Source organism: Durio zibethinus, chromosome 4 (genome assembly GCF_047325235.1).
Source record: "Durio zibethinus cultivar Kanyao isolate XHJ-2024 chromosome 4, ASM4732523v1, whole genome shotgun sequence".
Lineage (NCBI taxonomy): Eukaryota > Viridiplantae > Streptophyta > Magnoliopsida > Malvales > Malvaceae > Durio > Durio zibethinus.
The window spans coordinates 34,894,344-34,919,598 of record NC_143165.1 but is presented as its reverse complement, the minus strand read 5'-3'; the positions used below and the strand labels follow the sequence as shown (position 1 = coordinate 34,919,598).

Below are 25,255 nucleotides of genomic sequence, written 5' to 3'. Positions count from 1 at the left end.
AACACATTTTAGTTAATTGGAGAAGAAAAGGCAAGAAATGTTACAAGGCGGTTGCTGTTTCTTGTTTGAATAAGGGTGCTCCGTCTCAGCTTTCAAACACTGAGCACGAGAAAGGAAACGGAGATGGAGGTGGACAAGCGAGTCAGTAATGTTATGATTGAATAAATATTAATATAAAAAGGAAAAAAAAAGTTTTTTAAAAGAAAGAAAATGATTAATGTAATTTTTATTTGGATAATTAAAATTAATAAAAAAAATGAAAAGAATTATAATAATCATTGTTTGGATAAAGAGTGAAAAAAAAAAATTCATTATAATAATTTTTTTCAATTATAACATTTTATTATCTGTTATTTTAAGGTATTTTTAGATCATAATATGTTTATTATCTTGTTTGATTTTACAATTTTTGATATATCAATGGTTTTTAATCAAATGAAACAAGATGTTATTTTACAAATATGTATTGATAAATTTTAAGTTAATCCGACATCTTATAAACTCAAAAAAAATATCTATTTATATTTAATCATTCATCAAAATCAAATCATCAAAAAGTTATAAAAATTTTTTATATTGAAAGATATATATGAAATTTACTTGAAAAAAAATGACTTTAAAAAATTATACGATGATTGTGATATACTTATATTTTTTTTATTAAGATTTTAGTATCAATAAAAAAATGGACATAATAATCTTTAAAAAAAATTAAGTTTACAAAAAAAATCAAAAATTATTTAGTTTTCACTTTTTTTAAAAAAATTAAATATTTATTCAAACAAAATAAAAAAAAATTTGTTTCTTTTACTTTACTTTTTTTCCTCTCCCTTCAATCTAAAGACATTGTAAAAGAGATGGAGCTGGGATGATAGGGAAAGATCAAAGATTGAATGGTTATCACTTGATCTCAAATTTAAAGTGTAAACAAAATGACAAATTTTGAAATGAAATGATCAACGAAATTGAGGGTCAAATTCTACGAAAACTTAACCATCAAATTTATAAAGGATGAAAAAACTTTGTATAACAAATTGAAAAAAAGATGGAATGAAAATTTTGTTAATTTAATAGTTAAAATTTATAAACTTTTTTTTTTTGAAGTTTAATAATTAGATTAATAAGTTTTTTATTTTTGTTTTTTTTTTTTATCCTTCCCGTCAAGTAAAACATTAATGTTTTGTAAGGGAGGAAGTTATTTCCAAATAATCCACTTCACTGCTTTAAAAAAATTTAATAAAAATTGAAATATTTCAATTATAAGAGTCAAAATTACTCACGAGTTACTTAAATTCGATTTTAAAAAAATTTAAAAAAAATTTATTTATTATCAAATCAAACTCAAGCTATTCAAATAATAAATTGAATTAAATTCAAATAATTTAATATTCAAAATTGAAAGGTTTATGAATTTAATTAAAATTTTATTTTTAATATATATAAAAAGTAACAAAAGATATAATATTTACTAAATTTAATCAAATTTACCAAGTCAAATTTTGATTATTGAGCCAAATTCAAGCTGCTCAATTAAATTACGAGATAAGTTCAAATATAAAAAATTAAACTCAATTAAACTCATGATATTTCAAACTCAAACTCTGACAGTATATCAACTCGATTTGGCTCAGATATGATCCTAATTCATAATTAGTATTCCATATTCTACTTGTACACATCACGAACGAGACTAAAATTAATAAATAGAAAGATAGAATTCATTTTCATGTTCATTAGCAAATTTGAATCGAAATATATTACGTTTATATGTTTATTCATACAACAACATATTTTGAACAAATTATCAAAATCGACCAAAAGAAAATGGACTTACTAAAGACTCTTCAAGTTCTCTAAGTCCTCTATAAACAGCCTCAGTCCGATCCTGTGGAAGGGCCAACCTCCTCAACTCGGTCATGTACCTGCAATCCCGAACCAAAATCATAGATAATATTTAAATAATTCCCAAACTGAAGATGCTAAATCCTTTGTGACAACCCACCAATACCAAAAAATTCAATGGTATAAGAGATGAAAATGCAGCACAGACATCCATGTTACAGCGAAAGACAGGTTACAGAGACTCACTCGAATCATTTCCCTAACATGCATTTTCTACTCTGTCTTAGGGTCAACAGTGCCAATAGCATTCAATAAACATAAAAGACTTTGGCAGTTCATGTGAAAACTAGGTATTTCGGATTCTCTCAAAATAATATAGGGTGACATTCAATACGAACAAGCACCAATGTCAATGACATTACTAATGAACTTACATCGGAACGTAATACTGAAAACAACTGGTTCACATCTAAAAAGATAAAGAAAACAGCACTCTACTTTTTTCTTGGTGAAAAGGAAGTTTCAGATTGCTTACATGGGAGGGATTTCTATCACCAATGATACCAAGCGAACTTAAATTTATATACTCATCTAACCCCTATCATAGTCAGTCTATAACAAATTTTCAGTTCAAAGGCCACATTGAACTTTAGTTAGGTATATTCGAGGGTCATTTATGTCTTTGGCCCAAGCCTCTTTCTTCTAAATTGATTTAAATTCAAAGGATTAATATCATGAATGACCCCTAAACTATAATGAAACGCTTAATGTGACACCTGAACTTTAAGAATTTTTAATGTGATACCTGAATTATGAATTTGTAACTAATGTGATACTCATCTCTAATGTAGCTAGCTTTAAATAATGACACGTGTTAAACAAACAACCCTCTAAGTACCACATTAATTAACATATTCATAATTTAAGTACCATATTAAAGATTTTTAAAGTTTAAATATCACATTAAACATTTTACTATAATCAATAAGCCATTCGTGACGTTAACACAAATGCAAATCATTAAGGTGATAATTTTTTTATGAAGTAAAATAGTAGAAAACTATTAATGCTTAAAGCCTCTGACCAGAAATTTCGGGAAGAACCATGTGCCATGAAAATTCAGAAAGGCGAATGTATGTGAGGCTATTGGATTGCTACAATTCTCTGAGGAAGGAAATGAATGTCCAAGGTAGAGGAGATACACTAGAAGATGGGGAACCAATTCTATTTCACACTAAAGGCATGATGAAACCTAGAATACCAATTTGGACATTTACAATACCAGCTTAACTTTTTTATTTAACTATTTAATCAACAGTAAGTCAAGACAATCTACAGCAAAAAGAATATATTTAATGCTTCATAGTTCATATCCGATAAGCAGAACATGATGAAACCTGTTTGCTGCACTCGTGATCTTGTCTCGAATCCCTCGGTTTAAAACTGTTGTCTGCTCTGGTGAGAATGCTCCACCTAATATTAAAGAAGCATCAGTAGCACTCGTGCCCATTCTCTGTGCAAATACAGACATTGCCCACTCACGAAGTACCATTAGCACTGATCGAAGAAGGCGTAATCTGAGGGTTGGTGATGGCAAAATAGCACCATTTGATAATAATTGATCATAAGTGTTCAATACAGGTTCAGCTGCACCCTTGCAAGCAGCAAGAAGAGCCCTTGCCACATCCTCATCCACAACAGATTCAAGTCCAGATTCCACCCTCTCCTACCAAATGGAAGATGATGCAGGGAAAAAAAGAGCAATTATTAAAACAAGAACCAAAATGGAACTCAAGTTAGGAGAATCAAATAAGTGTTTTTTTTTTTTTTGGAACAAGAGTATCAAATAAGTTTAGATAACTCTTTAGATGAAAGTAGCTAAAGATAAACATATACCAATGCAGCCTTCTCTAGATGAAGGCATAAAGTGTCCAGAGGTAAAACAGCTCCATCTCCAGGATATACTCTGGAACCAACCCTCTTCAGAACTGAACAAGCCTCAGCAACTCCACCCCTTAAAAGAGCTTGAGCAATAAGTCTAGCCCAGGTTTCTCGAATGATGCTACTATCAGTATCACCAGAATAGTTTGCAAAGTACAATACTTCCAGACATATCTAAAAGCAGAAATGAAAAGGCAAAGAATCTCATTAATAACAACAATAATAAAAACAGGAATATATGTTATCATGTAATTAGATAAAAGTAAATATTGCTAAAATATTGGGCGGTTCAACTCAGTTCATGGAAGCTTTATCCAAGAAAAAAAAACTTACTACCCTTAAAAAGCCATGATGTAAAATAATTCCCAAAATCATGCTAAAACATTTCAAAACACAGTTCAGTTTAAGAAAGTCTTCAACTATTCAATAATAAAATTGAAGATTATTATACATAAGATGTAAACTCTCCCCCACCCCTCACTTTGCTATCTATTTGCTCCACTTTGGATGCCCAAAATGTTACACCATTTTCAAAAAGTCCAAGCAGATTATATATATATATATATATATCGATTAATTCTCTTTATCTTTTTTTTAATATACAAAATTTTTACTAAGAGTAGGAAAACAACGGGAAAGAGAATTAAAAACCAGAATTTATACCTCCCAAAGTTCAAAAGGAACTGCATATTCATTATACAACTGAGTAATGCTCTTCAAATCTAATGATAGCTCCTTGGCCTTCTCTCGTGCAGCATTTGCTAAATTGGCATCCCCATTAAGCCTGCTATCAGGAATGGATCCATTTTGAACAGATTCCGATATAGCAGGTGTAATTTCTAACCTGGAAGCAATTGCCTCCAGTTCCTCTCTTATTTTTATTTGAAACTGGAGAACAGCAAGTTTCCCTTCAAGTAAATCTAGCAATCCACTGTCAAATGCACCCTGGGAACCTACCAGCCCATCATTGTTACTTGCACTCTTGGCCTGAAGAACAGCATTACTTAGGTATTGACGCCTGGAATTGACAGAATCAAAACAATTATTAGACAAATAATTGTGACAAGAGAAAAGATCCATTTTTTTTTCTCTTACAACCAAACCCAATCTTGAGTAGGTTCCATCATTGATAGAGTATAAGCATAAAGAAACCAACTAACAAGAAACAGCTTGAGATTCATTCAGCCCAATTATAAAGCTACTGTCCAAAACCACAACTAGCATGTTGCCTGCATTTGACTGATTTCGATACATTCATGTATTCCAGGAAGTCAAACGACAGCAGCTCTTCCTTTTTAATCTTGTTATTAAAGGTTAAATAGATTAAAGGGCAAAGAACACTGATTTTGATTTTCGATATGCCAACCAGAAACTAGATCAGCATATGCTTATATAGATGTATTTACTAATTTACAACCCAGAGCAATTCTATCTAAGAGAAGACAGATTTCAAAATTTGTTAAAATGAAAGAATCTGTCAACCTCTGTTCAAGAGTAAGAACATTGCTCCCATCAGTTGAGCGTCTTTCAGCCAGCCTCAATAGCACATGAGCAGCAAGTACATGTTGACGCTTCAAGACATAATATCGAGCCAAAAGATCTAAATATTTGGCCTGATAAGAATGAATTGGGGCTCTTGGTTGACCCATTGAAGGGGTTGCTGATGCCAGTGCAGAAAGAGATCGAACCTGTAAGGCAGATAATAGAAAAATGAGGACAAACCAAATGCAAAAGTTATTACAGGAATTCATTATCTAAGAAGAAACAAAACAGAGTGTTCACAACAAGTTATGACAGTCAAAACTTTGAAAATGCAGGAGGCCAACTTTTTTGCTTGAAATAAGACCCGAAAGACCACAGCAATAATAAACAAACAAATACCTCTTGTACAGGTTCACGACCAGCAGTCTGCAGAAAAGGGACCAAATCTGGACCTCCATACTCCAACAGCTCATTTTCAAGACCTAAATCAATCATTGTTCTATACAAATACTCATGAAATAATCTGTCAGGTGATTGAATGCCAAGCTGAACAATCTGATATATATATTTTCTCCGTGAAGCCTGATCGAGGACAGAACGCACTGCAGCAGGCCTAACGGGAGACCCAAATTCCTTCTGTGGGCCCTCACCTTTTAGAGAACGTAAGGCACTAGTAACTATCTCATAGCACTGTTCACGCTGAGCGATTGCATATTCTCTGATTGCTGGATCAATTTGCTCATTGAAAGCATCACCTGCAGGGTCAAGTGCCTGAGCTTTTTGTAGAGGTAAGCGAACCACAGCCTCATAAAATCTGCAGTTAAAGATAAAACAATGTGATTTAAGTATTATCTGATTAAAGAGAGCTTCTTCTAGCCTCTTAATTAAATGATAAACTCACCGTAAGTCCTCAAACCGTTTGCAAACAGTTCTTAAGTCAGCAGATTCTGGAACTTTACTTAGGAAATTGAAGGCCTCCCTGGCAAGATTTTCCTTCACATCAGGATCAGGAGTTACAGCAGCTCTTTCAAGACATTCCACAGCTAAGAAGAACTTATAATCAGACTCCTTAAAATAGCTAGGACATCCCTCACGTAATTTCCCACTAATATCATCAACTGTCCCCCTGCCATCAGGGCCAGTATAATACTGAAGCAATGAACGACATTTATTAGTGAATTCAGAAGCTCTAATAAATATTTAGAAGAAGAGAAAATCTGGAGACTTGAAAAAAAAAGCTCATTTACTAAAACATCTACTATGATACTTCATATAAGATTCAATTACCTCCATCAGAGAAGAAATAAGTCTTGTAGCAAGGTGGTCACCTTCCTCAGAGCAAACAAGTTGGTGAAATGTCAATTGCACCAATGCCTGGCGGAGATTAGCATCAAATCCCTGAACCAAGCGTGTTACATGATGCTGAGAAACAAGCTGTAGTAAAAACAGAGCTTCAGCGGACCTAAGAAGCAACTGTCTGATACATTCCATTGCTCTCACCTGTAGCACAAAACTCTTGTAAGAAACAGAAAGGCCTAGTACATAAGAAATGTATGCATCAAGAAATTCCATCCCACCTCCATTGCAGCCAATTCAGCAGGACTATATGGCAATCGCTGTCTTTTATTTGATGTTCCACCACCATTAGACTCCATACTCCGGGAATAGGCACCAAATAAATTTCTCACCAGGCTCCTATCACCAGCACCTAATTCTGAACCGGTTCCGTAAAGAATAGAACCAGTCAAGTCACCTAAACCAGCTACACATCCATACAGTCCCCTCCTTTGGTTCCTTCTAGACCTTAAGAACTTCTCTAAAGCACGAATCTTGTTCTCAAGGACTTGCATAGCCCCAACAAAAAGTCTGCATGCAATCACCCCATTTTCCATTGCAGCATCATAACCACCTTTAACAACCATCACAGGGAGCTCCCAAACAGGAAATAGCAACCTTGAAGAGCACAGACAGAGCCCTTCATGGGCACCTGAGAACACAGGCTCAGCCTCCTGAACAACCTGCCCCATGCTGAAACCCCCAGATGCTGTTCTAGTGTTTGATAATCCACTAGTACCTTCAAGTTGTGGCATTCCAACAATTCTTGGGTCCTCAAAAGTTTCAGCTGCCTTTTCAGCAACAACATTGGTTATAAGATTTTCAGAATGAACTATCCGAGCAGCTAGCATCAAACACATTGCAGCTGCTTCACCAACACCAAAACGATTAAAGAAATCCTCTAACATTGATCTTGGAGTGCTCGACTCCAACAATCTTCTCAGAATATCAACAGGGCGATTGAAAACCACTTCCATCATACCCATGGTGCTGAAAACAACGATTCTCCTCCTTGGCAGTATATGCTGAGTTGAAAGGTCACCTCTAGCCCACAGCTTTCCTGACACCTTTTCAAAGGACTCTGCTGAGCTTTCAAATCTGCAAAATTCAAGCTCGGAATACAGCGATAACACAGTTGCAGCTGTATCTGGTAAAGGAAGAACATCTGCCACAAAGAGCATTCGGCCTTCAACGGGTAAGGAAGAAACAGATTCTCGTAATGCTCGGGAACTCCTAGCACTTGCTCCTAAACTACCTGATTGAGATGACTGTGAGCTTAAGTCCCTGCTGACAATGAGAAGAGAAGACATGGTCGGTGGTGACGAATCAGAAAGAACAAGAGTTCCAGCAGAATAGTATGCCGTTTCTACCTTCAGTGAGAGATCCTCAGTCTGAGTCCTGCCAGCCAAAGACATTGCCCCAAAGGTAAGTCCACCACTAACCCCCAAGGGAGGCGAAGGCCTAGTTGTTACAACTTTTAAACAGCTTGGCCTGTGGAGATGATTGTTAAATCCACCCAAACCTCCAACAGTACCATTACTTCCACTCAATGAGGAGGTGGAAAGGTACATCCTCCTACCATCTGACAAAATAGCAACAAGATGCAGCCACTTCGATTCTAGTGTGGATAAAGGGGAAATTGAAACAATGGATGGCTTTGCCGATCGATTTGAGGCTCTCAGTGCTGCTGTTTGTCTACCTCCATAATGTGCATCTTTTAAATTAATCAGATTCCTTTCTTCAGCCACCTTCTTCAATGGACCTTCTCCATATGGCCCCATAACAAAAACATGAATTTTCATCTCTTCCGTTCTTGCATATAAAATTTGTCTTTCATTATCAACAACCATTTCAACAATGGGATCTACAGCTCCAAACTTAAACACATTTGGTATTACCCACCTGAAATCCAACAAGGATCTCCATTTTATAGGCAATATTTGAAAACTTATCAAATCAGAAGTAAAACCATTACATCTAAGTTAACCAAATTAAAACCATAAAGATTCAAGGTCCTCATGTGCGACGTTGTATCATACTTTTAGATTCAGAAGGGGATAATTCATGTAGATACAAAACTTCTAAATATATATGTGACATAATAGAAAAAAAAAAAAAGAAAAGAAATTTCTACAAAACCCAGAAGGATTAAATACCAGAACACACCTTGAAATCACACTGCCTATGCCTGCAGTGAGGCAAACTTTACGACAGCGTTTATGCCAGCCTGAACCAGTTGTGTAATGCAGCTCATAGATGTGGCCATCTCGGCCAGCCATGAAAATACGACCCTTATCAGTACAAGTGATACAAGTCATGGTAACTCCATCAGAAGGTATTGTATACTCTGGCAAAGGCTGCAGTGAAACTTCTGCATAAGGATCTGTACCATCAGCCCCTCCAGAGCTACACATTCCTACAAGAATCAACTGATAGCAAGCAAAAGCTGTTAAGAAAAATACAATTTCATTAACCTACAAACTAGGATAAATTAGCAAGAAAAATACAACTCGATAGAAACTGCCAAAAAATCAATAATAATGTTAAAAGAGCAATGAAATTCATAAAATTCACGAAATAAAAAATCCATTTCCACAATAATCATTCAAAAAATGCTAATAGCTTCTACACCTGCCTTCCCCAATGCACCACCCACCCAAACCCTCCCCCCCCCCCCCCCAAAAAAAAAAAAAGAAAAAACCTTAGTAACTAACCATTACAAATAATGACTTTTCTAGCTTTGAGTTGGTATGTTGGTTCGGTATAAAAGATAATGTATTTAAATATGTTTCATAAGTATTAGACTTATTGCATGGTAACAAGCCATTGCCCTTGGGCCCATCTTCAATTAAGGCCTCCAAATTTATAATTTTAATCAACTGAACTACCAGTAATAGTACTTATAGGAACAGAATTATAAGTACAATCAACACAAACATTTGTTGGTATTTCTTACTTTTCTACACTTAACTACCAAATTCACAACAAAATAGGCTATACAGAATTATTACATTTTACCAACCAAAATATCATATAAGATGGCAGTTTCCTTAATTTATACAAAAATTTTCTCTTTAATGATGATTAATTCATTGATTTGTATTTTTTTTTTCTTTTCATTGATTTTCATTACAATTATGCTTCATAAAATCGATTCAATACAACTTATAAAATATTTTTAAAATCCATAAAATTGATTCAATGCATTTTCTCATTTCTCAAATTTATTACTCACAAGAGAGATTGCTATAATGTTTTGCAGCCTAACTTGTTAATATGTGTCTTTCAATTAAAATAGTAAACAGGCATTATCAGCCAGTTGAGTGAGTTAAAGTTGAAAAAGTGCTAATCATACAAGTTCAACGCAGCATAACTAGAAATTCCTATTGGCAACTAAGCCACGTAGAAACAAATTTGTCCAAATATCTGTCAATCTATCCTTATTTCGTGCATCAAAATACCCCCAAACCCAAAGAGAGAGTAGGAGAGTCAAAGGAATGAGAAGCTTTATCAATAGCTAATCCAAGGATGAGTTTGAAGCTTAAAATCCTTAAACAAGATGCATATAATATCCAGCCAAAAAATAAACTGTAATTAGTGCATTAATAAGATCTTGATGTTTTAAAATACCAGTCAGCTCTTTTTCCTTTCAGTGGCTAGGGAACAACAGACTGCCAAGAGTTAGAAGGTTGTCACTTGGCTGGTAATAACTCAATATGATACTCTATCAATACTAAATTTATAAACCTATATAGGATATTCAGAATATAACATCTTCCAGAGGCATATAAAAGGTCAAGTTGTTACCTCAACAGGGGTTGCCAGTATTAAAAGATACCGTATAGCTTCAACAAAAATGCCAGGTTTAGATTTGGTGAGGCCAACAGTGCATATGGCTTGTTCCTCCACATTATATTCGGGACATTGGCCATCCCTAATCAAAAGAAAAGATGTTAAGAATGGGAAACAAATAAATATCATATAAATGTCTAGACAAGATAGAAGTAGACAAACACTTTTTTTCTGAAAAACTAAGAAAAGATGTAAACACTTTTTTTCTAAGAAAAGATGTCCAAGTACCACCACCCTTGTAAGAAGATTTAAGCTATTCCTAAGGAAGAGAATTTCTTCTTTCCGAGGTGTGATTGAACAGAAAACCCTAGGAGCAAAGGCAAGTCCTTTAGGTTGATCTCTTAGCCTACTTGTTGAATTTCTCTTTTTCCAACAATAATAAAATGAACAGACAGTCCCTGTTCTGTCTTTCAAACCCCTTAAAGAACAATTCCAAACCTCTAATTCACCTTCATTCAATTTTAACCCTCATTCCTCAAACATTTTTTTAACTTGCTGTCCAGAAATTCCAGCACCTCACTACCCTCTTGCCTACAACCAGACAACCTCATTATTATCCCAAGCTATTTTCAGAATGAATTCTTCTTGGGTGATTTTTCAGATTGACTTGGAAGTCTTAACCCTAATCCACAAATTGCACATATTAGTCCAAAAATGCCACATTTGAATAAATTATTGAACCCTCCAACGAAAGATAATTCAAAGAAATATCTTGCAAAGAGATTTTCATGACCATCAATGCAGCGAAAGGCTGACTGGATAATTCAATTGCCTGATGTTTCCTATTTTGGCAAATTGGCCACTTTGTCTTCTTTTTTTTTTTTTTTTCTTTTTGCTATCAAACCTCTTCAAACATTAAATGCTTACAAATTATCAAATCTATTTCCAATTTAGAAAATTATGTAAAATCAAATGCTGCCTTCGACCAAGTTATTTCTCTTACTAAGAGATCCATATTCCTCCATCAAAATAGTTTATCATTTTTTAGATATTCAATAAGCAGCCAACTAAAACTCACAAAAATCGAAAGGGTGATCTCATAAATTACAAATCACTAGACAAAGGAAACGACAAAATCTCACCATTTGTCAAAACGCCAAAGAAACAAAGAATTATCCACAGATGCCCATGCCCTGCGTATCCCTGGAAAGATGCCACATAATGCAGTTCCTTCTCCGCCAGCTGCATTATATCTTTCGATGAGTACAGGAGGCAGCTCCCAAGTATCCTCCACCTCAACCAAAGGAGGCCACTGCAGTGGAATATGAAAGATAGTTTCATTATTAAGGAGGGCAACTCATCTCAAACAATGCAACCTATTTAGACAGGCCAAATTGCGCCATCCAAGATGTTGGATTAAAAATAATAAAAGAGATAAGGAAGGGACATGAAATGAGCTCGAAACATACTGAAATGTAAATTTGCACCATGCATCTAGGCAGACTAACTGAATGCCGAACATGGAATTGGGAAAATAAGCATGATTCAACATCCACTAATGAAACTTAAACATAGCATTCTTAATTTAATACAACAAATTTACTACACGGCTATATCAAATGACAAAGAAATATTTTATTCGCACTGAATGCTTAGTACCTACATGGAACAAAATAAGATTGAACAATATTTGAACCTCTACAAATTTCCACATTAAATGAAAAAAAAAAAAAAAGCTAACTTCAAATTCTTCTGACCAAGTAAATGAAATTAAAAGACCCAACTCTTCATCAATTTTTCATTGAATGACTCAGAAAAAATTTAAAGACTTCGTTTTTGTTTGGGGAATTGGCTAAAAGTTTACCTCTCTGGGGTGAGTGGAGTAAGGATGGCTGGCATATCTAGAAGCTTCCAGAGCTTCCTCGAGGTCCAACTGAGCCGCCACTTCACGGCCAATGCGGTCGCTGACAACAAGCCCCGCATTGGAGACATCACGAATCACAATCTCCTCCTCCCAGGACATCGAAAAAAACCCTAGAATCAGAAGGGGGAGAATGTGATTTGGTTCAAAAGAAGAGCCCCAGGGTTTCTTTTAGGGGCGTGAAATCGAATGCAACCCAAGATTGATTTTGGTCTTGGGTGAAGAGATTTTTTTTTTTTAATTGAAATCACAGGAGGAAAGGCAGCGGTTAGTGACAGTGAAGGGAGGAAGAAGAAAGGGAAGGGAGCGTTAAAGCGTGAGTCTTAAAAACAGGGTTTATTCAAGGGTTTTTCATTTTTGGCATTGGCGGGCGGGTCTTCAGGTTTTTGAGTTTTCATCCAATTTTTGTTTCCCCTATTACCCATTAGGTATTTGCTAAATAAATAATCATAAAATGAGGAAAAATATATCATTGATTATTTAATTATAATCGTTTTTTAATATTTATCTAAATATTATATTTTTAAAATTAATCATTAAAATTTAAGTTAATATTTTATTAATCTTTAATGATATCATCATCTGATATGTCACGATATATTATTATATCATCTCATATATCATATCACATTGTTTATATAATATTATAAATTAACAAAAAATACATTTTATTATCATGTAATGTTACCTAACAAATGACATAATATTATTAGAGATTAAATTAAAATTTTAATAATTTAGTAATCATTTTAAGAATACTATTATAATTAAGTTACTAATTATGTAATTTACCACATAAAATAGTTAGCAAAGAGAAAATAATCATACAATTTACAAAGTATAAATATTGATTAATGATAATGTGATATTTAAAACTTTTGAAACATTACTACTTGCCATGTGAAATAAAAAAAAATATGGAAATAAGCATATGTGTATAGAATTTTTTAAAGTGGATTGTAGTTTTTTTTTTTTTTTTATAAAGAAATACAAATTGTATACAAAATTGAAAGACATGAAAATTTTTATTTTATTTTTTGATATTATTATTTTATTTAATTTTATTTTATAATTTTATTATATCACTTACACTGGTTTCATCACATCAAAGGTTTATATCACTATATGTTTTTTTGTAAAGCTAATTTTTGGTTTATTTAAAATGCAAATTAAATTTTATTTAGATTATTTACATTTGATGAGTCTTCTTTTTTATGATTTATATAATTCGAAAGGATTACCTTCATATTATGAAGTTTAAGATCGTGTTTTTTAATTTTTTTAGGACAAATTTTTTAAAAACTTGCGAAGATGTTGGTTGTACTGGTCACGTCATCAATTTTTTTTGATAAAGTATCAACGTTTACACATAATTTTAAAATAAAAAATTTATATTTTAATTAATCATATCTTTATTTATGAGATATAAAAAAATAATTAAATTAAATTTGTAATATTTTTAACACTCGCATGTTACATTTTCACCGTACTTTCGATATTATATAATTAAACTCATTATATCATTAGTTAAATTTAAATAAAAATTTTAATAAAATTTATTTAATATAAATTTTTTATTAAAATTTTTTTCAATCGTAATTATAATAATAATAATTATTATTTTTAATCTATTTAAAAATAATTTTATCACTCGTATAAATAAAATCTTATACAACTACTAATTCAACTTTCGATTAATTTTATTATTTGCCAAATTTAGAAGTTCATCAACAAAACTAACGAGGAAACTGAGTCAGTTAAAAAAAAAAAATCAATCTTATGATTAAGAATAAAATAGTTATGTGAATATGGTCTAAGCCGATGGAAAAAAAAAAGCTTAAGCCGCTTAACCCATTTGAGTTTTTTTTTTTTTTAATCGCTTTTTATTTTTCTTGAATTTTTCTCAAACAATGTTATATGTCAATTTCTTCTTTAACAGTGTTGATTTGAAAATTAAACGTAACTGATAGAAGTGTCAATTTTGGACCTCAAGAAGCACGTTTATTTGACCATTAATCACAATATATATATTTTTTATTTTTCTAATTTATCCAAAATAATTAAAGTAAAAAATTTTTAAAAAAGTTAAAACAAGTGGTTTTTTTTTTCTTTATTTCATAAGATTACATGAAAAAAAATTACAATTATTACCCAACAACTCTTACTATATAGTGCTATATATATCATATAATACATTTACGAACAAAATCATTTTTAATACAAATTACAAAAAATTCTTATGAATTCATTGAAAACGGTGGATTAATCCAACAACTTGAATAAATATTGATTAATCTAAAATTTAATTTAATTTATTCATATAATTATTCTTTAAAAATAATATTTAACATATTTAAATTTAAATATTAACTTTTACACATTTTTTTCTTTTACGTAAACGGGATCTCCTTTTATAAAAAACATTAAAAAATAAAAAAAGTAGATTTAATCTAAAGATAATTTAATTATCGGTAGAATTAGGTAGATAAAGTATCTCTTTTTCTAACACTATGAAATTTCAATTATACCCTTAAGTCTCACCCTTAAACTGAGTTATCGGGCCAGATTGTCCACACGCTTGGCTTGATTAAAAAAGTAACAGCAAGTAATTTGGTCATTTTACTTTAACCACGTCACTTCCAACTGTCCTTGTTGATTTCCCTGGACATTTTACACAAACAAAAACGCGACACTCCAAAACCCCAAACTTTCTAAAGAAAATTCAATTTTAAATTTTTTTTAGGTTAAAGTATAAAAATATTTAAATTTTATCATTTCATTTAAATAAATTCATATATTTTGATTATATTTAAATAAACTTTCATTTTAAAATTTTTTATTTTTATAGTCATGTGAAAAATTAATTTTTTGTTAATAAAAATTTGACTTATATTTTACATGCATTACATACTTATTTAAGCATAAATTAAATGTTAAAAATAAAAAATTATAATCTTATTTATTTACAAATTAAAAATTATAAGCACGTTTAAATGCAAATTAAAAGTTGAATTTTTATTTGAATTCAATAAGAAATATAAAAATTTATTTAAATAAAGTGCTGAAATTTTTTTTTAGTATTTTAGCTTTTACTTTTTACATAATAAAAAAGTACAGAAGAAAGAAAGAAAATAGAAAATACGATCGCCTTTTATAAAAAAAAAAAAAAAATCGATTCATTTCTACTCAATTTCATCAAATCTGAATTCCCTCAATTTTAATTTATCGATCGGAAAAAAAAATACAGCGAAAGATCAAAAGATCAGAAGAGGGGAAAAAGAAAGTAAAAAAAAGCTATGTTCAGATTCGAATTTGAAAAGATCAGGAAACGAATTTGATTTAATCAAGGATTTTTTTTTTGTTTTTTAATTTCTGTTATGGCCGACGCGCTCTCCGTGATTCCCACCTCCGTTCTCCGTAATCTCTCCGACAAGCTGTACGAGAAGCGCAAGAATGCGGCCCTTGAGGTTTTTTTTTTCTTTTTTTTTTTTGAATTTCTATGGAATTTAATTTCTAGGTCTCTCTTTTTTTTGAACGATTGAATTGCTTACTCTTTTGTCATCATAATTATGTGTAGGTTGAAGGAATTGTGAAACAGCTAGCTTCGTCTGGAGATCACGAGAAGATATCGGCGGTGATCAATTTGTTGACAACGGAATTTACCTACTCGCCACAAGCCAATCACCGGAAGGTTGGTGGTCGATGAATAATTTTCTGAATTTTGAAAATTTTTATGAGATTTTGTATGTATTTAATTTGAATTTTGATGTTGTGTTTATACAGGGAGGTTTGATAGGTTTAGCTGCTGCCACTGTTGGGTTGAGTTCCGAAGCCACCCAACATCTTGAGGTAAGGATTAGTTTGCCTTTTAATAGCTGTCTATTAACATGTTTAAATCTTATTAGAAACAAGTAGAATAATGTTTACCTTGACATTATTATTTGAGAACCAAGAATTCCGTTTCAAGGTTTAAAGATTTATGTTCTATGATTGCAATGTTTTAGGGTTGTTAATATGGGTATCATCTTTGTTTGTTAATAAAGCAACTGCAGTAGGCATACATTTGGTGTGCCTTATATATTACCTGACATAAGCTATTGGATTTTCCATTCTAGATTTAACAGACTTTAGTTTTTGACCTTCAGACTGCTCTAATCTCTGGTAGGGAGTTGGAGGTACATCTACTCAACGTGGGAAATCATGGATTGCTTTTTATTAAATCTGAATGAAATATAAATAATCCTCTTCTTATTGACTTGGTTTGAGAGTTTCTAGTATTGACAGGATTTCTTTGTCGAACAAATGTTATTATGATTATTTGTGTGACGATACTATTGTAAGCTTAGCCCATTCCTAGTTGTCATATATGTTGTAGAAAACAGCTTGGATGATATCTTAGTTGCTATAGTTGTTCTTCTCTAACCTGTTGCTATTGTGCCACTTGTGTGGATGTGAGAGTTGTTATATTGATGCAGCTAAAACTTTTCTAACCAATGTTTTCTAGAGCTATCTTTATTTAAGATTGCTTAGTCATGGAGACATCAATGAGTTTTTTCAAGCCAGTTGAGAGTACTGCTTTTAATATAGTTGAAGGATTACAAAACCTGCTAGATTGGGTAATGGGAATTGATCATTTAGCGTCATCTCCTGTCGGTCCCACTTAGTAGATGGACTAGGTTGGTTTTCTGAGGATTATGACAGGCTGACAACTGAGGATGTTCTTTTGCAGCATTAATTACTTTTAAGCATCACTTGTGTATGTTACCTTTCGATGGTTTTAATTGGAAACAAATTTGATTAGAAGGCTGTGTCATCTTTTTTTTTTTTTTTTCAATGGTACCATCAGATGAAATCATCGTGGTATATATTTTCATCTTCTGGAATGTTGGAAGGAAAGCTTTTTGGTTATAAAGTCTATAGGTCTGACTTCTTGCTTATTCATGTTTAAAGGGATTGCTGTTTGCTTTGAAACATGAGGTAAGGCAGAACTAGTTTACCTTTGGGCTTAAGAGAAATGGGAAACTATAAAATCTCTGGTAAATAATTTGTTATTTCTATCTAATTTTGCATCTGTTTACGTAAAGGAAAAATAACTTATTGAGCAATTTTTTTTGGCTCTTTTATGGGCATAATTTTGGTTATAGGAATAGGTTATTGTAGAAAATATCTTTATTGTCTGAAATCAAGTTCAATTTCGAGAGAAATTACTTGCTGCTGTGGTTATATAATGTATTCTATATTTTGACTACCACTGCAAATTTTATCACTGAATAAACAAAAATATGCAAAAAATTCCATGTGTGCCAATAATCAAAGATGTGTAGACAGGCAAGCCCCAGAATCTGGTATTTGGTAATGCATTGATGTATTTTCTTATTTGTTTAATGTGCACATGCAAGCTCATTCTTATTTGTTCAGCTATGCTCATGCACTTCTAGAAGAATTGGAAACACTGAAGGGATTAAATTAGACAACGATGCACATCTAATGACATAATTGAGTAGGTCTTTAAATTATTGTGTTATTTCGCTGTTAGAAAGGATTACCGTTGTGTCAAATTTTATTATTTCTCAAGTAGAATAGCTAGTAAAATTGGAAAAATATTTCCTGCTGTGATGTTGGATGATTACCTTTTTCCTGTATCAGAAAAAGTCAGTTATTTTTCGTAGTTAGTTGTTTATTTTTTAAATTTTTTCTCTCTTCTTTTGTATATAATTTAGTGATTAATTTGCTTTTGATGCAATCTGCCAGCAAATTGTGCCACCAGTGCTTAATTCTTTTTCTGACCAAGATGGCAGAGTTCGTTATTATGCTTGTGAAGCTCTATATAACATTGCAAAGGTGAAAGGAATTTGGTTTGCTTGTGTTTTTTGCTATCATTTCTTGTTTTCTTGACTAATAGCAGACAGGATATGCTATCTTCTGCCATACAGGTTGTCCGAGGAGATTTTATTATATTCTTTAATCAGATATTTGATGCTTTATGCAAGCTATCTTCTGACCCAGATGCCAACGTACAGAGTGCTGCTCACCTTTTAGATAGGCTTGTGAAGGTTAGTAATTGCTCCCTCATCTAAATTTTAGTCTCTTGATAATTATGTGAAACATGGGAATTTATTGCTCTTCTATTTTACCATGTGAAACAGGACATTGTTACTGAAAGTGACCAGTTCAGGTGTGCTTTATTTGCTTCCAGTTTCACTCCAAGAATTTTGTTATATTTAGAGGTCTCGTTTGAATTTTCTGAGAGCTATCTTTATAATGTTATTTATATGGTTGCTTTTTCTTCAGTATTGAAGAATTTATACCATTGTTGAGAGAGCGCATAATTGTCCTGAATCCCCATGTCCGTCAGTTTTTGGTTGGATGGATAACTGTACTGGATAGTGTTCCAGACATTGACATGTTGGGTTTCCTCCCCGATTTTCTTGATGGTAATAAAGTTTTGGTCTTTTAAACTAATATTTTATGTCTCTATGAGACGTTATTTTAATTAATTAGCTCTTGATAACTTTCAGGTTTGTTTAATATGTTAAGTGATTCTAGTCATGAAATACGGCAACAAGCTGATTCAGCACTTTCAGAGTTTCTCCAAGAGATTAAGAACTCTCCAGTAAGACTTCTACTAACAGTTTTTTCTTTGATTGTTGGATTTGCTCCATGGCCACTTATGTTAAAGTTTCTTATGCCAAGATTGTCTTGTTGACACATTTTTATGGGAATAACATGATTGATAACTCAACCTTTTTAGTGAAAAAAATTATGGCTTTATTGTCTACCATTTACCAAAGTTCTTATAAAAAGAAAATCTTTTGTTCATTTGTAATTTTCTGACTCAAGCAGTGCTACTCTTGAAGTCTGTAGATTATGGTCGCATGGCTGAAATACTGGTGCAAAGGGCAGCTTCTCCTGATGAATTCACTCGGTTAACAGCTATCACTTGGGTAAGTAGAATTGGACTTTATGTTGCCGTAGAAAGGGGCACATTTTCAGCAAAAAAGGAAAAGAGTCTTGATAACAGATTCTTCCCCTTGTCAATATATTTGTCCATTCTATATGATATTCTTTACTTTTCTTGCTATTCATAGACTAATTATTCCATCTGTTACTTTCATATCATAGACACAGTCAAATTTGATTTTCTCATTGTACAGATAAATGAGTTTGTAAAACTTGGTGGAGACCAGCTTATTCCTTACTATGCTGACATACTGGGAGCCATTCTCCCCTGCATATCTGATAAAGAAGAGAAAATTAGAGTGGTAAGTTTATTTCTTCTATAGTCTCCTTAATGTATCTTAAATAACTATCTGCAATGTCTTTTAGAAACTCATGTGGAGTTGTTTCCTTTGTATTCATTTTGTGTGTTTGTCTTCATATTCTTATATTAGGTTGCTCGTGAAACCAATGAGGAGCTTCGTGCAATCCAGGCTGATCCGGTAGAAGCTTTTGATGTGGGAGCCATTCTCTCCATTGTGAGGAGGTGTAGTTTTTGTTACCTGGGACAATGCTAGGTTTGAAATGTTACTAGCGGTTTGCACTTCTATGGGTATATATAGTGCTTCTGTATTATGAAGAGCTATAGAAAAGTGCTTAAAATGTTGTCTTGTGATATTCCCGAAATAATTTCAATTTACAATGGTTTTGTAGTAAGTACTTTTTTTGACTGATCAGGCAACTGGATAATGAGTGGGAGTTCACTAGAATTGAAGCATTGCACTGGATATCAACCCTTTTAAACAGACATCGTGCTGAGGTGTGGAAGCAGTTATTTTGAATTTCATGTATATCTGGTTGTGTTTGCATGTATTCTCATATTTTAGTTTTTGACTATCATCGCACAAAAACTTCATCAAAGTTCAAGTTTGTATTTACTGTTGAAGTATTTAAAGACTCTTTGTGATAAATCTGAAATCTTTTAACATTATACCTCATAATCATGTTTATGTTCTTTTCTGCCATTATCTTCACTTTGAACTTTCAAGGAGTGTCTATCTCTATTTTATATGCATTGCCATTTGAAAATATGTTTAGTCCTAGTAATAATTCTTATTTCATTGACAAAAGATGATAACTGTTAGATTACAGGTAGATGCAAAGTACAGAAGGTCTTGATCTAAATTTCCACTAACCTTTTTTTATTCTGAACTTAAGTACAAGTAGACTTGATGTAATTGTCAATAATGAGATCTTGATGGATGCTAAAAATGAATCTTCCTGATTTCTTCTTTTGTTACGTGGATATGCATAGTTTCTGCATCTCAATTAAAGTCCTGACTGAGCTTCTTTTGGAACATTGTTATCACTTTTGGTGGAAGCACATCTGATGCTGCATACCTGATATCTTTTCATGTATCAAAAAGACCACATTGCCATTCTCAAAAGAAAAAAAAGACCACATTGCCTGTGTGAAGGCATGATAATTTTGGCATAAATCGAAATAAAACATGCATAACCTCCTGTAAAATTTGTAATTTGCATGTTATATTCAGTTGCTGTTGTTGCTCCATTAACAATGTTTAATGTTTTTAACTGAAACAGGTCTTGTGTTTTCTAAATGACATATTTGATACCCTTTTGAAAGCACTATCTGACTCTTCTGATGAGGTAAATTTCTGCTCCTGCTTATGTTTTTCGTATTTCATTGTTCCATTAAGGGGTTTATGTTTATTTCTTTATTCTTGTTTTGTATATTTGTATCAATATAATTATAATAGGTTGTGCCCTATATATGATTTTGTTTCTTGGATTGAACTGTTATTGAAACTTCTAGTTAACTTACGTGGCAATATCCTTATAGTCATCTTCCCAAGAACCTAGAAAGACTCTTGCTTTTGCAAGAGGTTTTTATCCTACCCATTCTCTCTTTTTTCTTTTCTTTTTCTTTTGTAAGGGATTGGGGATTAAGGGTGTGGGATGTGTTTATTGTGTTGTCAAAACATTGGACCTGAAAAAAAACCAAAAAAGGGGGGATTGTTATATTACAATAATTTGTTACTGGTTCTTTTGTCCTTTTATTAGGCTGAATGGATGATCATGACACAATACTTAGGAAATTTTCTTCCTGGGAATGTATCAGAACATCTTAGTCATTACTAGCCCTTACTTCTTTTGCCATGTATTAGATATAGATGTATGTTATTATGTTGGAATGTATCTAATGAAGCCTCTGCACTTCCTCTCAAATGCCTGTTATTTGTCATAAAATTGAAATTTAAAAATGTTCTTATTTGATTTTATGATTTTTTATGCCAACTATTTACGTATTTTGTCTCCTTACTAAAATTTGTGTCAGTATGGTGTTAACCTAAATGTGCTCTTGTTTTTATACACTAATTTTATCTTGCAATTTGGATTTTTGCACCAGGTGGTGCTCCGGGTTCTTGACATTCATGCATGCATAGCACAAGATCCCCTACACTTCCGCCAGCTTCTTGTTTTTCTGGTGCATAATTTTCGGGTTGATCATTCTCTTCTGGAGAGGTGATTCTAGGCCCATCAAGCCCCAATTTCTTTTTTTTTTATTTGAAAATTATTATTGTTATGAATTGTTTTATTGAGTTGAGCATTCATCTAGACTACATGGCCAACTTGCTATGCTTATTATTATTACGCATATGTGTCATCTTTTTCTTTTGCAAATTATCCTCCTGTTTTGTAGGCGTGGTGCTTTGATAATCCGTAGACTTTGTGTTCTCCTGGATGCTGAAAGGGTCTATCGTGAGCTATCCACCATACTAGAGGGAGAAGCAGACCTAGATTTTGCCTGCATTATGGTCCAGGTTCTGTCATGTATTTAAAAATTCAACTAATTCAATAATGCTCTTTGGTTAAAGTAATAATACAAAGCAATGCCATAACTTTAAAAATGTGATAGCCATGACATTGTTATTAAAGTTGAAATAGTTTCTCAATTATTTTTCTTTTAGTAGAATGGTATTTCCATTTGGCACCTGATTTTAAATTTTCTCCTCTTGCCTTTCAGGCTTTGAATTTAATTCTACTCACTTCTTCTGAGCTATCCAAGCTTCGGAAACTTTTGAAACAGTCACTGGTTAATGCAGCTGGAAAAGATTTATTTGTTTCTTTGTATGCTTCATGGTGCCATTCACCCATGGCAATCATTAGTCTTTGTTTATTAGCTCAGGTAAGAATCTATAACTCCTTTAAATGGCTAACCAGTCTCTCTCTTTTCATGTGTGACGGGCTGAGGGAAGAGGTGCAGGGTTGCACCATCTACTTTCGTGGTTGTTAATCTAGTATTTATTTGCTTGATAGACATACCAGCATGCAAGTGCTGTGATTCAATCGCTGGTCGAGGAAGATATTAATGTCAAATTCTTGGTCCAGCTCGATAAATTGATTTGCTTGCTCGAAACTCCAATCTTCACTTATCTCAGATTGCAGGTTCTTGAATATATACTAACTACTTGCCTTACAATCTTGTTAATAGCTTTAATATGCTTGATTTGTAAGGAATTGTAGCATCACATATGTTCTCTTTTTATTTAGTTTTTGGTTCACTTTTGATATTTGCTTATATTTCAGCGAGTTTTAGGTAGTATTTTTTATTCATGATTATTTGTCTACATGTAATCTCCCCCCTTCCCGCTGCTGGCAGGGACTTTTCTATTTCACTTTATTGAACTAAACTATGGTATGGTATGCTATTTTTTTGTTTTTTGCCATAATATAGATGCATACTTAACATGTTAATGTCTAAAATTTTGCCTGAGCTCAACCATTTTATGATGGGATGTTGCCAACAACGGGCATTATGAAGCCTTCCTTATTGCAATGCTTATGCATCCAGCATTTTAGTGACCGGTCATCAAACTTTTATATGATGAACAATTCTCTTTATCAGATAGTTGCACATCTTCTTGCACTGAAAGATAGTTTGCAGCATGCTGCTCATTTGACCGTGCCAATATATTAGCTTTAGTGAATTCATTAGTTACCATTGTAGGTGCATTTTTCTTCTAAGTAATTGGTTTAGATTTCTATTTTCCTTGTTTGTCTTTTGAATTTAGAAGATTTGTTATGTAGCTGATCCGTTTTCTGATTTCCAGCTTCTTGAACCTGGAAGATATATATGGTTGCTGAAAGTGTTGTATGGTCTTTTAATGCTACTTCCACAGGTACGTCTGTGCTACTTTCATTTCTAGGCATCCCTCCAAACCAAGCAAAAAAAAGAATGTAGGTAGAGACTTGACCTCCTCAAAATGGGTCAAAATTTTCTACTCCAGTGTTGGGTATGGGACGGTTGATTGGTTTTAAGGGGACATGTCTCACGTGTTCACACCCATCAGAAACTGACACACGCACATTGTGGATTAGTTTTTCATTGTTAAATTATACTGACCTTCTGATTTATCTGCAGCAAAGTGCTGCATTCAAGATATTGCGAACACGTTTAAAAACTGTGCCGTCATACTCCAATGGTGATCAACTCAAACAAGCATCATCAAGCAACCCATACTTCCAAATTTTACATCACACTGGATCACAAATCACTGAGGATGGTGACATAAACCAAGGTAATGAGAATTTACAGAATGGAATTAATTTTGCTTCAAGGCTGCAACAGTTTGAGCAAATGCAGCATCAACACCGAATGCTTGTGAAATCACAAGCACAATCATGAAACAGTTCCCCTTCATTATCTAAGGTGTGTGAGCTGCTTGTTGGGAGTTTCGTTTTCACTGTCTTGCATCTTTATTTTAATGATTGTGTTAGACATATGACCATATATTGTCAATTAGGTTAAAGAAGATTGGGATAACTGCAAATTACTACATTTAATTGTATGATAGGGAAAGGTTTAAAACAAGACTTCTCCCCGTAAGAAGAGTTGACTGGAGACTCACTAATTATCTTAATGGAGAGCTATTAGCATATAAAGAAAGGTCCTGTTGGCTGTCCTTTCTTTATTGTGTTTCACCTTGTACATGTTTCCTGTTTGACATGGTATTTTATGGTTTTCCTCTATACAATAATCAACTTGTCATCTCTACCCTTCTGTATGCAGGAGGGCCCAAAACCAGAATCCCGGCAATCTCCAACATCAGACACATGCAGGCCTCCTTCGAGATCATCTAGAAGAGGCCCAGAGCAGTCGCAGATTTAATAGTTATTGCTGCTGCTTATTGATAGTTCAAGGTCAATTGTAATATCATCTCAAGATGCTTGAGCCACGGGTGAGATCTGATATAGTTTGTACATTGTATATCATAGCAGTTTGTTTCTATTAAACTCGAGTGGAGGTTGGGAGATGGTGAAAATCGGGTTCTGAATATAAGCTTGGAGGCGTTCCAAGCTATTCGTTTTTCCTTTGTAAACAGGATACGCCCATGTGGTTCTGTTATTATTATTATTTTTTTATTAAAAACCACATGGATTAAAGGGAGACATTGAATTTAGAAAATGCCGTTTCTTTTTTTTTTTTTTTTTTTTTAAATCTGTTCATGTCTCGTAGCGATCTTATAAAATAAGTGAATCGCTAATTCATGTACAAATTGATCTTTGGTGAAACTATGCATGTGGTCATCACTGATTCTATTAAATATTGCCTTATGCTAGCCACCAAAAATATATATTGGATGTATATGCAACATCAAGAATGCGTGTTCACCCTTGCTGATCTCGTTTCAAGTCTAATTTTCTGAGCTTTCTCAGTTTGTACATTTTGTTGAAAGTTATACAGGGAAATTGAATGTGCAACTCTATCAAATATTGAGGGTAAGAGCCATGACAATTATTTCTTGACAGATTTTCTTTTATATTTGTTATAATTGATGTTTCTGATTTCAAACATGAAGCCCTCATGACCGCTTTCTCCTGTTTTTCGTCAAGGAGAAAGGTATTGCTTTTGAGGTCCTGTCCTTTCCAGTCCATTTTCCTTCCATTTATTTCACTTCCTGGGTAAAAGAAAGCATAAAA

General features: G+C 33.0%; 2 protein-coding genes across 9 annotated transcripts; one reads left to right on the top strand and one right to left on the bottom strand.

The window, feature by feature from the left end:
• Positions 1 to 1,696: 1,696 nt before the first annotated feature.
• Positions 1,697 to 12,729, bottom strand: LOC111287099 (nuclear pore complex protein NUP155-like). Of its 2 annotated transcripts, XM_022877330.2 has the most exons (13): positions 12,257 to 12,729; positions 11,535 to 11,704; positions 10,408 to 10,534; positions 8,767 to 9,029; positions 6,843 to 8,502; positions 6,553 to 6,765; positions 6,167 to 6,414; positions 5,665 to 6,079; positions 5,266 to 5,471; positions 4,447 to 4,801; positions 3,739 to 3,957; positions 3,240 to 3,568; positions 1,697 to 1,922 (listed from the first exon to the last, which is right to left on the bottom strand). In XM_022877330.2, the coding sequence occupies exons 1-13, from the start codon at positions 12,413 to 12,415 to the stop codon at positions 1,805 to 1,807; spliced, it is 4,482 nt and encodes a 1,493-aa protein (XP_022733065.2). In that variant the 5' UTR covers positions 12,416 to 12,729; the 3' UTR covers positions 1,697 to 1,804. The 2 variants fall into 2 exon arrangements, with proteins under 2 accessions (XP_022733065.2, XP_022733067.2); XM_022877332.2 differs by lacking the exons at positions 11,535 to 11,704; positions 12,257 to 12,729 and having other exon boundaries at positions 8,767 to 9,046; positions 10,408 to 10,493.
• Positions 12,730 to 15,037: 2,308 nt separating this feature from the next.
• LOC111287128 (protein VAC14 homolog) lies at positions 15,038 to 24,722 on the top strand. 7 transcript variants are annotated; one of them, XR_002689935.2, is made up of 21 exons: positions 15,038 to 15,780; positions 15,891 to 16,004; positions 16,097 to 16,162; positions 18,065 to 18,154; positions 18,247 to 18,366; positions 18,460 to 18,488; positions 18,605 to 18,747; positions 18,832 to 18,926; positions 19,171 to 19,257; positions 19,468 to 19,575; positions 19,705 to 19,796; positions 19,988 to 20,069; positions 20,855 to 20,920; positions 21,681 to 21,796; positions 21,975 to 22,095; positions 22,299 to 22,460; positions 22,592 to 22,720; positions 23,386 to 23,454; positions 23,697 to 23,984; positions 24,130 to 24,222; positions 24,345 to 24,722. XR_002689935.2 is itself a non-coding variant. In XM_022877384.2 (20 exons), exons 1-19 carry the CDS (start codon positions 15,691 to 15,693, stop codon positions 23,958 to 23,960), a joined length of 2,043 nt encoding a protein of 680 aa, XP_022733119.1. In that variant the 5' UTR covers positions 15,038 to 15,690; the 3' UTR covers positions 23,961 to 23,984; positions 24,345 to 24,722. The 7 variants fall into 7 exon arrangements, 4 of the variants coding, with proteins under 4 accessions (XP_022733119.1, XP_022733120.1, XP_022733121.1 ...); XR_002689936.2 differs by having other exon boundaries at positions 24,079 to 24,222; XR_016341790.1 differs by lacking the exon at positions 23,386 to 23,454.
• The last annotated feature ends 533 nt before the right edge of the window (positions 24,723 to 25,255 follow it).